The sequence below is a fragment of the Pristiophorus japonicus genome, chromosome 19 (assembly GCF_044704955.1).
Source record: "Pristiophorus japonicus isolate sPriJap1 chromosome 19, sPriJap1.hap1, whole genome shotgun sequence".
Taxonomy (NCBI): Eukaryota; Metazoa; Chordata; class Chondrichthyes; family Pristiophoridae; genus Pristiophorus; species Pristiophorus japonicus.
Window position 1 is genome coordinate 53,913,603 of NC_091995.1, and position 13,557 is coordinate 53,927,159.

Genomic DNA, 13,557 nt, shown 5'->3' on the forward strand with positions numbered 1-13,557 from the left:
AGCTTGCAGATGGCACTAAGTTAGGAGACACAATAAAGGGACATTGACAGATTAAATGAGTGAACTCCATCTGCCATAGCTTTGCCCAATGTGGTGAAGTATGAGATCATCCATGTTAGATTGGAGGAAGACAAACTGGAATATTGTCTTCATGGTGAGAGACTTGGAACTGTAAAGGAGCAAAGAGATGTGGTGTCCATGTGCACAAATCACTAAAAGCTCGTGTACTGGTTTAAAAAAGCAATCCAAAAGGCTAATGGAATGTTGGCCTTTACATAGAAACATAGAAAATAGGTGCAGGAGTAGGCCATTCGGCCCTTCGAACCTGCACCACCATTCAATAAGATCATGGCTGATCATTCCCTCAGTACCCCTTTCCTGCTTTCTCTCCATACCCCTTGATCCCTTTAGCCGTAAGGGCCATATCTAACTCCCTCTTGAATATATCCAATGAACTGGCATCAACAACTCTCTGCGGCAGGGAATTCCACAGGTTAACAACTTTCTGAGTGAAGAAGTTTCTCCTCATCTCAGTCCTAAATGGCCTACCCCGGATCCTAAGACTATGTCCCCTGGTTCTGGACTGCCCCAACATCGGGAACATTCTTCCCGCAGCTAACCTGTCCAGTCCCGTCAGAATCTTATACGTTTCTATGAGATCCCCTCTCATCCTTCTAAACTCCAGTGAATACAGGCCCAGTTGATCCAGTTTCTCCTCATATGTCAGTCCAGCCATCCCTGGAATCAATCTGGTGAACCTTCATTGCACTCCCTCAATAGCAAGAACATCCTTCCTCAGATTAGGAGACCAAAACTGAACACAATATTCCAGGTGAGGCCTCACTAAGGCCCTGTACAACTGCAGTAAGACCTCCCTGCTCCTATACTCAAATCCCTTAGCTATGAAGGCCAACATACAATTTGCCTTCTTTACCGCCTGCTGTACCTGCATGCCAACCTTCAATGACTGATGAACCATGACACCCTGGTCTCGTTGCACCTCCCCTTTTCCGAATGTGCCGCCATTCAGATAATATTCTGCCTTCGTGCTTTTTGCCCCCAAAATGGATAACCTCACATTTATCCACATTATACTGCATCTGCCATACATTTACCCACTCACCTAACCTGTCCAAGTCACCCTGCAGCCTCTTAGCGCCTCTTCACAGCTCACACCGCCACCCAGCTTAGTGTCATCTGCAAACTTGGAGATATTACACTCAATTCCTTCATCTAAATCGTTAATGTATATTGTAAAGAGCTGGGGTCCCAGCACTGAGCCCTGCGGCACTCCACTAGTCACTGCCTGCCATTCTGAAAAGGACCCGTTTATCCCAACTTTCTGCTTCCTGTCTGCCAACCAGTTCTCTATCCGTCGGTACATTACCCCCAATACCATGCGCTTTGATTTTGCAGGACCTTTTGCGGGACCTTGTCAAAAGCCTTTTGAAAGTCCAAATACACCACATCCACTGGTTCTCCCTTGTCCACTCTACTAGTTACATCCTCAAAAAATTCCAGAAGATTCGTCAAGCGTGATTTCCCTTTCATAAATCCATGCTGACTTGGACCGATCCTGTCACTGCTTTACAAATGGGCTGCTATTTCATCTTTAATAATTGATTCCAACATTTTCCCCACTACTGATGTCAGGCTAATCGGTCTATAATTACCCGTTTTCTCTCTCCCTCCTTTTTTAAAAAGTGGTGTTACATTAGCTACCCTCCAGTCCATGGGAACGGATCCAGAGTCGATAGACTGTTGGAAAATGATCACCAATGCATCCACTATTTCTAGGGCCACTTCCTTAAGTACTCTGGGATGCAGACTATCAGGCCCCGGGGATTTATTGGCCTTCAATCCCATCAATTTCCCTTACACAATTTCCTGCCTAATAAGGATATCCTTCCGTTCCTCCTTCTCACTAGACCCACTATCCCCTAGTACATTCGGAAGGTTATTTTAGTCTTCCTTCGTGAAGACAGAACCGAAGTATTTGTTCAACTGGTCTGCCATTTCTTTATTCCCCATTATAAATTCACCTGAATCCAACTGCAAGGGACCTACGTTTGTCTTCACTAATCTTTTTCTCTTCACATATTTAGAGAAGCTTTTGCAGTCAGTTTTTATGTTCCCTGCAAGCTTCCTCTCGTACTCTATTTTCCCCCTCTTAATTAAACCCTTTGTCCTCCTCTGTTGAATTCTAAATTTCTCCCAGTCCTCAGGTTTGTTGCTTTTTTAGCCAATTTATATGCCTCTTCCTTGGTTTTAACACCATCCTTAATTTCTCTTGTTAGCCACGGTTGAGCCACCTTCCCCGGTTTATTTTTACTCCAGACAGGGATGTACAATTGCTGAAGTTCATCCATGTGATCTTTAAATGTTTGCCATTGCTTATCCACCGTCAACCCTTTAAGTGTCCTTTCCTTTGCCAGTCTATTCTAGCCAATTCACGCCTCATACTGTCGAAGTTACCTTTCCTTAATTTCAGGACCCTAGTTTCCGAATTAACTGTGTCACTTTCCATCTTAATAAAGAATTCCACCATATTATGGTCACTCTTCCCCAAGGGGCCTCGCACAACAAGATTGCTAATTAGTCCCTTCTCATTACACATCACCCAGTCTAGGATGGCCAGCTGTCTAGTTGGTTCCTCGACATATTGGTCTAGAAAATCATCCCTTATACACTCCAGGAAATCCTCCTCCACCGCATTGCTGCTAGTTTGGTTAGCCCAATCTATATGTCGATTAAAGTCGCCCATAATAACTGCTCTACCTTTATTGCACACATCCCTTATTTCTTGTTTGATGCTGTCCCCAACCTCACTACTTCTGTTTGGTGGTCTGTACACAACTCCCACTCGCGTTTTCTGCCCTTTGGTATACCTCGAGGGGGCTAGAATACAAAGTGAGGAAATTATGCTTCAGTTGTACAGAGCCTTGGTCAGACTCCATCTGGTGTACGACATTCTGTTCTGGGCACCAAACCTCACGCACGATATATTGGTCTTGGAGGGGTACACTGCAGGTTCACCAGAATGAAATCAGCTCAGAGGGTTAAATTATGAGGACACATTTAGCTTGTATTCCCTTGAGAGTGGAAGGGTGATCTAATCGAGAGGTTTAAATTACTAAATGGATTCGACAGAGTAGATACAGAGAAACTATTTTCTCTGGAGGTTAAGGTGGAACAAGAGAGCATTTAGGGTGAAATCAGAAAGCACTTTTTCACACAAAGGGTAGTAGCAATCTGGAACTCTCTCCTCCAAAAGGCGATGGATGCTGGCGGTTCAATTGAAGTTTTCAAGACTGATATCAAGAGATGTTTGTTGGGTAAGGGTATCAAGGGATATAGAGCAATGGCAGGTAAATGGAGTTAAGGTACAGATCAGCTATGATCTCACTCAATGGTGGAACAGACTCAATGTCCTACTTCTGTTCCGATGTTCCATACCTGCGCGCGCACACACACACACACACACACACACACACACAGCCAGTGCAGTTCCTTACCCCACTGATAGACCTTTGCCTCTGCCAGGCTGCTGTGTTCAATTTGACAGGAGTATTGATCCTCATCCCCAGCATGTACTTCAATCTCTTTCTTGATCTGATGGGTCCCATCATGGTTTGGTCGAACCCCTGAGGAGTGGCTCTCAGACACTGGCTCTCCAATCCTGAGCCAGATCACCTTGATGTCAATTGGGTAAAATCCAGTAACCAGGCAGGAGAGTGTGGGCAGTTTGTCCTGACGATTGGGGTCACTTCTGGAGATGAACACTTCAGGCTGAACTGAAAGGGGAAAGGGAGAAAACACAGACACCGAATGGAATGGGATAATAGTTTCCTAGATCTGTGAAGTTAGATCAGAACGTGGGATAAAAACTGAAATAAATACCTTTCCTTGCAAAGTATTCCTTTCCAGCTCGCAAATATAAATGTAAAGACTGAACAAATCCTTCTTCCAGATGTGTTTTCCAATACTTGTTCCAGGATTCATCAGAATTCCATTTCTCCTTAGTCTTCACTGCATTATGATTGGTTGCGATCCATTTCATTCTGTCTGGTTCTAAACTAAGATAGTCCTTTCCATTATATCCAACATTCATCGATTTCTTAATGGAGCCGTCTTCTGTTATTTCAACAGTTGAAATCCATTGAAAAATGTGAATTCCTGTCAGTAACCAAACAGGGATCAATAATCAGTTGTTAATGGGAAATCATAAATCAGTCTGATCAGAGGGGAATGAGCATCTCAAAGTATCAGGTAGAAATGGAGGGATAGAGTCACAGTCTGACAGGGGAAAGGGACTATAATATCAGGTAGAAATATCAGAAATGTTCCCAATGGAAGGCGATTATGGGACTTTGTGGCAGTGAGTTCACAGACCAGCCCGAACTTTCCAATAAGTTTCATCCGATTAATGGGCAGAAGTTGGATGGAATGATTATTGGGAAATTGGGCAGAGCTCCATCCAAGAGGGTTAATTCCCAATAGTGCAAGCAAAGAGGTTAATTCCCAGCACATCAATGAAAACGTTAATTCTCAGCATGCTAACAACAGGAGTTAATTCCTAGTACACTAACAAAAGGGATTCATTCGCAGCACGGAGTGTCCCAGGGATCGGTGCTGGGGGATGGGCTGAGTGGAGGTGTCCCAGGGGTCAGTGTTGGGATCCTACTGCATCCAGTCTCCCTAAACAACCTGGATTCAGAAACAGAGTGTAAGTTATACTGACACTGAACTGAGGGGTAGGGGCAGCGCCTCTTCGAAGCGGCTAGAGGGCCCTGCACAAAATGTTGCAAATGTAATTTAGTAGTGAGGGTTCGGCACCAAGATGTAGTATTAAAAAGTCGAAACAAGTTGCACAGATGACTGGGAGAGACAGTTAGAGTGAGAAATATTACAGAATTAGGTGGGATCATCGAAAATACAAAGAGGTCTAAGTTAGATTTAGAGTGCATGAGTGTAAATGCTGGAAATACTCAGCAAGTCAGGAAGCATCTATGGAGAGAGAAACTGAGTTAATGTTTCAGCTCGATGACCTTTTATCAGAACCTTCAATATAGGACTGAAGACAGGCAGCATTTCTTCGTCCTAAAAGTGATCAGTGTCTGCAATGGTCTCTTGGTTAGGGTGCTGGGTTTAGGATACTCACTATCCTTCCTGTCATGTATGTACTTGTGGGTCACTAGCCACTAGATGGCGTCACTGTTGGAGGCCATTGGGCTGCACTTACGTGTGTGCAGCCCAAGTATAAAAGCCCAGCCATTTTGTATTATACTCACTTTGGGCCTTAATAAAGCAGAGCCAAGATTATACCTTTTGGAGTCAACAATACTTAGTCTAACAAGTTATTGCATACACAACATTTAGCGACGAGGCAACAACAACCTTTGCATGCAAAAATGAGCACAATTGGATTGTTGGAGCGATTTGTGGAAGAAGATTGGGCCGACTTTGTGGCCAACAAAATGGAGGGGGAAGACGATGCAGATCGGCGCCGGGCAGTGTTCCTCACGGTTTGCGGTCTGAAAATTTATGGTCTTATAAAGAATCTCCTTTTGCCTGTGAGTCCAGCAGAGAAAAAGTATGAAGAATTATGTACCCTGGTATGTGACCACCTTAAGCCAGACGAAGGCATCATCATCTCAAGAAACAGATTTTACACACAGAGGACCAGAATGTGGCGGAATTCCTTGCCGACCTGAGATGTCTAGCTGGACCGTGTAAGTTCGGTGCTGTGTTGGCAGACATGCTGCGGGACTTCTTTGTAATCGGCATCAACCACGAGATGATCCTGCGTAAACTACTGGCGGTGGAGACGTTGGACTTAAACAGGGCCATCACTATCGCTCAGTCATGCATGACGACGGACAAAAGCTTAAAGCAGATATCAATGAAAAATCGAAACTCAGCAAGTACTGTAAATATGATTGATTTGGCGTTTGGCAGAGCGGCACATGGCAGGGCCTACCCGACTGCGTACGTGAAACCTGTGGCTGCCCAAAGTCCGCCAACGAGAATGCATCCAATTTCTCCATGTTGGCATTGTGGGGGAAATCACCGGCACCATCAGTGTCGATTTAAACAAAATAGTTGTAAAGGTTGTTTGAGAGTGGGGCATTTCCAGCGCAAGTGTCCGCAACTGAGCAAGCGAGCTGTGACACACCACGTGGAGGATGATGAACAGTCTAGCACGGATCTGGATACGCAATCTGAGATACCAGAGGAGAAAGTGTATGGACTGTACACATTCCTACCTAAGAGCAAACCGATAATGATCAACGTGAAATTTAATGGGGTGCCGGTATCGATGGAACTGGACATGGGGGTGAATCAATCGATGATGAGCCAGAGGGCATTCAACAAGTTGTGGGGTACTAAGGCTGTGAGGCCCAGGCTAAGTCTAGTCAATGCCAAGTTGTGTACGTACACTAAAGAACTCATAACGGTGATTGGCAGTGCCAAAATTAAAGTGTTCATATGACGGTGCGGTTCACGAGTTACCGCTCTGGATTGTCCCAGGCAATGGCCCAACACTGTTCGGCAGGAACTGGCTTGAAAAAATCAAATGCGATTGGAACGACATCAAGGCTTTGTCGTCGGAGGATGATTCATGTGCTCAAGTACTGAGCAAGTTCCCCTCGCTGTTCGAACCAGGCATCGGCAACTTCACAGGAGCTAAGATGCAGATCCACATGGACTCGGATGTAAGACCCGTCCATCATAAAGCTCGGGCAGTGATGTGTATGATGAGGGAGAAGGTAGAAATCGAACTGGACAGACTCCAGCGTGAAGGGATCATATCACCGGTTGAATTTAATGTATGGGCCAGCTCCATTGTTCCTGTGCTGAAAAGTGATGGCACAGTCAGAATCTGTGGAGACTACAAGGCTACAATCAACAGGGTTTCGAAACAGGATCAGTACCCATTACCGAAGACTGATGACTTGTTTGCAACGCTAGCAGGGGGGAAGTCGTTCACCAAACTGGACTTGACATTGGCCTACATGACACAGGAGCTGGTCGAGACATCGAAGAGACTTACGTGCACTAACACGCATAAAGGACTATTTATTTATCACAGGTGCCCTTTCGGAATTCGCTCGGCTGCAGCAATATTTCAGAGGAACATGGAGAGTCTACTGAAGTCCGTTCCCAGAACCGTCGTGTTCCAAGATGACATCCTGATCACAGGTTGTGACTCCGAGGAACATCTGAACAACCTGGAAGAGGTTCTACATCGTCTGGACAAAGTGGGACTCAGACTGAAACGCTCGAAGTGCATCTTCATGGCACCAGAGGTCGAATTCCTGGGGAGGAAAATTGCTGCTGACGGCATCAGGCCCATGGACGTGAAAACCAAGGCCTTCAAGAATGCACCCAAGCCGCAGAATGTGACGGAACTGCGTTCGTTCCTGGGTCTACTCAACTACTTCGGTAACTTCTTACCTAGATTGAGCACCTTATTAGAACCACTGCACATGCTGCTAAGGAAAGGCGACAACTGGGCGTGGGGTGCGTCTCAAGACAGAGCTTTTGAGAAAGCCACTAATCTGTTTTGCTCTAACAAGCTGCTGGTAGATTATGACCCATGTAAATGTTTAGTATTGGCCTGTGATGCTTGGTCATAGGGAATTGGTTGCGTACTCCAACAAGCTAATGAGTCGGGTAAACTTTAACCAGTCTCTTATGCTTCAAAAAGTTTGTCTAAAGCGGAAAGAGCCTACAGCATGGTAGAGAAAGAAGCACTAGCCTGCGTGTATGGGGTTAAAAAGATGCATCAGTACCTGTTCGGTCTTAGGTTTGAAATGGAAACAGATCACAAGCCACTCATTTGATTGTTTTCTGAAAACAAAGTTTTCAATACCAATCCCTGCCATTGCCACTCCCACCAGTCAGTCACCCAGCCACCAGTCACAACAGACTCTGAACACTCACCCAAGGCTGGAGTTGAACTGAGATGGTCAACCCGAGAGCGTAAAACACCGGACCGGTAAAAGACCGTGTCAACATCTCAGAGAGGGGTATTGTCATGTATGTACTTTTGGGATCACTAGCCACGTATGTGCAGCCCAAGTATAAAAGACCAGCCATTTTGTATTATACTCACTTTGGGTCTCAATAAAACAGAGCCAAGGTTATACCTTTAGGAATTAACAGTACTTAGTCTAACAAGTTATTGCATACACAACACTTCCCTTATAATACAAGCACATGGACTCAAGAGATAGAGAGACCTCTGATTATTTAAAAATATACTAATACAACCCACTACATGCAGCACTCATGAAATCGGTACCAATTATACCCATGAACAGAGAACTCATCGCAGGTTCATAATCTGTGTACTGCAGACTACTCAGGCTAGCCCCATGCAAGACTAGAAAGCGTTTCTAAAGTGTTCCTGTATCCAGTACCTTTATATGGTTAATCACGTAAGGCAAACAGGGGGTTAATACATAAGGACTTTTCTACTACCTGCAGTTAGTGTGGAAGTACACATGGTTAATATGTCATTGCATCAATAATCCTCCTCCCTACATGCACTTGCTCATTAGTGTCAGCTGTGGCTCAGTGGGTTGCACCCTTGCCTCAGAGTCAGAAGGTTGTGGGTTCAAATCCCACTCCAGGAACCTGAGCACATAAAAATCTAGGCTGATATGCCAGTACACTGCTGAGGGAGTGCTGCACTGTCAGAGGTGCCGTCTTTCAGATGAGATGTTAAACCGAGGCCCCCCTGCACTCTCAGGTGGATGTAAAAGATCCCATAGCACTATTTCAAAGAAGTGCAGCGGAGGTAACCCTCCATTAACTTATCCCATTGCTGTTTATGGGAGCTTGCTATGTGCTAATTGGCTGCTGCGTTTCCCACATTACAACAGTGACTACACTCAAAAAGTACTTCATTGGCTGTGAAGCCCTTAAGGGCATCCTGAGATTGTGAAAGGCGCTATATAAATGCAAGTCTTTCTTTATAAAACAGAAAATACTCAGCAGGTCAGGTGCAAGGCATCTGTGGAGAAAGAACATTTCAATGATTCAGCTCGCTGACCTTTTATCAAAACATCTGTTTCTCTCTCCACAGATGCCCCGTGACCTGCTGAGTAATTCCAGCAGTTTCTGTTTTTATTTCAGATGTCCAGTATCTGCAGGATTTTGCTTTTATTCATGTTACGATCTGTTGATTGTTCTCTGCAATTCTCCATCCAGCAGTGACTGCCTCTGTCCCTGATACTTTTCAATTCCTGATCTCTCTGAGGTATTTATTACCGAGAGCTCCATTCTCCTTTCACACTGCCTCCTGGATTGGCATTGCCCGTTCTGCTCTACTGGAGAAGACCAATCTCATCCCCATATATAAGAATACTCAGCAAGAAGCCAGGATTTGACCAACAATCTTCCCTTTCCCGGATGATCGCAACCATCTCACCATATTCTCACCTTGCTCTATCACAAACCTGACCTTCATCAATGTGGACAGAACTTTGTAAATATCTCCATCAGAATAGAGAAAAGGAAGAGAATAACCATCCGTGTGTTCCTGATTCACACTACACCCCAGTGTCACAGAGTGCAGTATAACTAGGGCTGGGTACCTGTCCGGCATCCACTAAACAGGGCAGTCAGTAGATGATTCTGCATCGCTGATCTTACCGGATGTCTGGTTTGTCCCCTTCATTATCATATTCAGATTCTCCTTTGCCATGGCTGACCGTGTGTTCCCGAGATCTGTGAGAGAATCCCAGTATTGCTCACTGAGATAGTCTGCCATGAACTGCTGCCTGGGAATTGCCCGGCGGATATCAGTGTCATGATAATTAAGTTGAACTCCCTTCACCATCGCAACATTAATAACCTCGGGCAAGTCGCTAATGCCGGAGATTGCTGTGTACATCACAGTAAGTGATTTCGTGTCTGTAAAACAAAAATTAAATGGACAGGTTATTAAACATATACAAGCATTGGCACCTAATCGAAGTGAAGCCTATCCACATAGTGACAATCTCCAATAATCCACCACTTTATCTCAACATCAGATCCTGTCAGATATTAACTGGCTCAGAATCAGATTAGAGCACTGCATACAGTTCTGATCGTCATATTATAAAAAGGATATAGAGGCACTGGAGAGGGTGCAGAGAAGATTTACAAGGATGATACCAGAAATGCGAAGGTACACATTTCAGGAAAGGATGGACAGACTGGGTCCCTTTTCTCTTGAAAAAAAGAAGGCTGAGGGGTGACCTAATAGAGGTCTTTAAAATTATGAAAGGTTTTGATAAAGTGGAAACAGAGAGAATGTTTCCACTTGTGGGGAAGAGCATAACTAGAGGCCATCAATATAAGATAGTCACCAAGAAATTCAATAGGGGATTCAGAAGAAACTTCTTTACCCAGCGAGTGGTGAGAATGTGGAATTCACTACCACAGGGAGTGGTTGAAGCGAATAGTATCGATGCATTTAAGGGGAGGCAAGACATGCATATGAGGGAGAAGGGAATAGAGGGTTATGCTGATAGATTTAGATGAGGAAAGGCGGGAGGAGGCTCGAGTGGAGTATAATCGCTGGCATGGACTGGTTAGGACAAATGGCCTGTTTCTGTGCCATATATCCATGTAATCCTCTATAAAGATGGCTGCAGCCTCTCAGAACAGGGACTAAACACGGAATCAGAGTCACTCAGACATCCGATGGATTCAATGTGTCCCACATGGGAGAGTCTGGGGCACATTCGAGGAGTTTGAGTGTTAAATACAAGGGGGTCGAAATTCGGTGCTGCCGTTTTTCAGGTGGTGTCACCGTCTGAATGGAGATTTTACTACCAGGCGGCAGTTGCCACCTCCAACTGCGAAATTCAGTTTTGCTGCCTGAAAAGGGAATTACAGCGTTAAATCGGGCGTCGCACGCTACTCTGGAGGCGGTAAATGTCGGTAAATGAGGCGGCAACATCCAGGCGTCAATCATCATTTGTAACTGCGCCACAGATATACTGCCGCCACCTGGATTCAATTGAGGCGGTGACTGGGTGTGACACTGCCTCGTGCATATATTCGCTTGCTACACACTCTCACAGGGTGAAGATGCAGCAGCAGCTCACCAGCACGCTCACCGCTTCCCTGACACCGCCGTCAATGCTCTGCTTGATGCCTTGGAGAGGCGTCGAGAACTACTGAGGACAGAGGCTGCGAGGAGGCCACAGCCTCAAACATTTCGCAGGCTATGGTGGAAAGTCGCTGAAATATTGTCAGCGAGTGGCACTGCCCAGGACAGCGACCCAATGTTGTAAGAAGTGGAACGGTGTGACTTGGTTGCTCAGGGTGAATATATTTTACATTAACCTGAACATGCCATGCTCTGAGCTCAATGGGCAGTCTTTCCTCAATTCGCCAGGACACTAGTCCCAGCCTGGTTCAAGTGAAGCCCATTCTGACGGAACAGCTCCCTCTTTCCCCAGTACTGGTGCCACTGCCCCATGAATCAAAACCCATTTCTCCCACACCAATCTTTGAGCCACGCATTCATCTCTCTGATCTCATTTACCCTATTCAAATTTGCACGTGGTTCAGGTAGTAATCCAGAGATTATTATCTTTGTGGTTCTGCTTTTTAATTTAGCCACTAGTGGCTCATACACCCTCAGCAGAACCTCTTTGTTTGTCCTACCTGTGTCATTGATACCCAGGTGGACCACGACAACTGGATTTTTCCTCTCCCATTCCAAGTTCCTCTCCAGTCCAGAGAAGATGTCCTTAACCCTGACAACAGGCAGGCAACACAGCCTTCGGGACACATCAGGTCTATCGCTAACCTGGAACAGTAACCTGGGATACACTTGCTCTATCTCTAACCTGGAACACTAACCTGGGACACACCCGGTCTATCGCTAACCTGGAACAGTAACCTGGGACACACCCGGTCTATCTCGAACCTGGATCACTAACATGGGCCACACCCGGTCTATCTCTAACATGGGCCACACCCAGTCTATCTGAAACCAAGGGAAAGTGACATGGGATAGATCCAACTCTATCTGTAAGTTAAGACAGAGAACATCTGGAGGGAGGTATTAAGGAGACCCTGCTGACCAGGGAACATCTGGAGGGAGATATTAAGGATAACCCGAGGGCAGGTCTGTTGTCATAACCTGAAACATGTGGGAACAAAAATGTGATTGCCCCTGAAAACACATGCGGAAATCGCGATGTGCGATCAACCCGCGCCTATTCCAAGTAATGCAGGCAGCACGCAAACTTTGCCATTTTGGACACAAAACGACATGTAGCGAAGAAAAACCGGGCACCATGGAGCCGAATTTCGTTTTAGAATACAAGAATGAAGAGAAACAGTGATGTTTGGGAAGATGAAGTGCGATGCTGTGGGGTGCGGTCACTGTATGAACAGTCTCGCTGTACACCAGGAGTGTTGGACTAACAGGGGCAGCATCTCCACTGTGCTTAACATCCTATAATGACCACTTTAAACATGGCCAGTAGGGGCCCAAAGGATGTTGGTGGTGGATTGTCTGAGATAACCTGGTCTATTCAACCATGAGGGCATCACAGCTGTGCCTGAGGTGGGTGAGACATGGATTATTCTCCCCGTGTGTTTAGAACACTTTAGTCCAGGAATGGTGAAACTTTACCTGCTCCCAATCTGTGCGAACATTAAAATGGCCCATTTTAACCACTTTCCATTTGCTACAAGCTTCTCTGCTCTCCGTGTTCCTGCATCCTGCTGTCAGGAGGCGTGTACACAACTCCCACCTCAGACTGACAGCCTGTGCTGGCTTCAGTGGTACAAAATATCAGGCAGTGTGTGTAACAGGCGGCTGATCAAATATCACCCGTTTCAAACTCTCGCTAAAAGTTCTGAATCACCCCCCAGAGAGTGAGAGTGGAGGGTTGAGTTCTTTACTTACCGGGAGAGACCCAGGAAAAGCACAGGGATGTGGAGAGAAGGATCAGCAACATTCTGGGAATCCACTGCCCCTATTCCAATCGGTGACTGGGAATAAAACTCTCCGAGTGGGACACATCGGCTGTTTATAGACTGAAAAATACACAACAGGTCTATTGGGGCCCCACTTTACTGTTTATCTTGAACTTTGATCATTTCCTTGATCTGAAAATGCAGAGCCAGAGGGTGAATGATTGGTTACTCTGGGAACAATCTCCAATGAAAGCACTTGGCAGTCCCCTGTCACCAGTTACCAGGAAGCTCAAACTGAGACCGGTTGAGAGTCAGTCTGTGAAATAGAAACTAAGGTTGAGACTGAACAAGCCTCATACACCAGCTCCAGTTTAAAGGGCAGATATACTGGGATCCTGGGCTGCCCCTCACAGTCAACACATTGACACTGGGCCCCTCCCACTGGGAACCTGTAAACTGGTTCTGATCTGGACTGTAGTTATACCACAACATGTTACAGCTATACATCATCTTTAACGTACTGTAAACCACAAGGGGCATCACAGAGCAACGCATCGGGAGTGAGGGGAGGGGTCAAACTACGAGGCAGTGAGTCATTCTAACAGGGAGTGAGGGGAG

The 13,557-nt window shown here is 45.7% G+C and overlaps 1 protein-coding gene across 5 annotated transcripts in view; it reads right to left on the reverse strand.

Moving 5' to 3' along the window:
* The window catches only part of LOC139229857 (class I histocompatibility antigen, F10 alpha chain-like), a 62,681-nt gene extending 49,583 nt beyond the window's left edge, over nt 1–13,098 (reverse strand). For 4 of the 5 annotated variants that reach the window (XM_070861484.1, XM_070861481.1, XM_070861480.1 and 1 more), the window contains exons 1-4: nt 12,929–13,098; nt 9,664–9,924; nt 3,901–4,176; nt 3,516–3,794 (exon numbers count right to left, since the gene is read on the reverse strand). In XM_070861484.1, the coding sequence (XP_070717585.1) occupies nt 3,516–3,794; nt 3,901–4,176; nt 9,664–9,924; nt 12,929–12,980 (868 nt within the window). In that variant the 5' untranslated portion in view covers nt 12,981–13,098. Of the gene's footprint in view, nt 1–3,515; nt 3,795–3,900; nt 4,177–9,663; nt 9,925–12,652; nt 12,711–12,928 lie in introns of those variants that run through there. The other variant, XM_070861482.1, reaches the window with a different exon arrangement.
* Between the last annotated feature and the right edge of the window lie 459 nt (nt 13,099–13,557).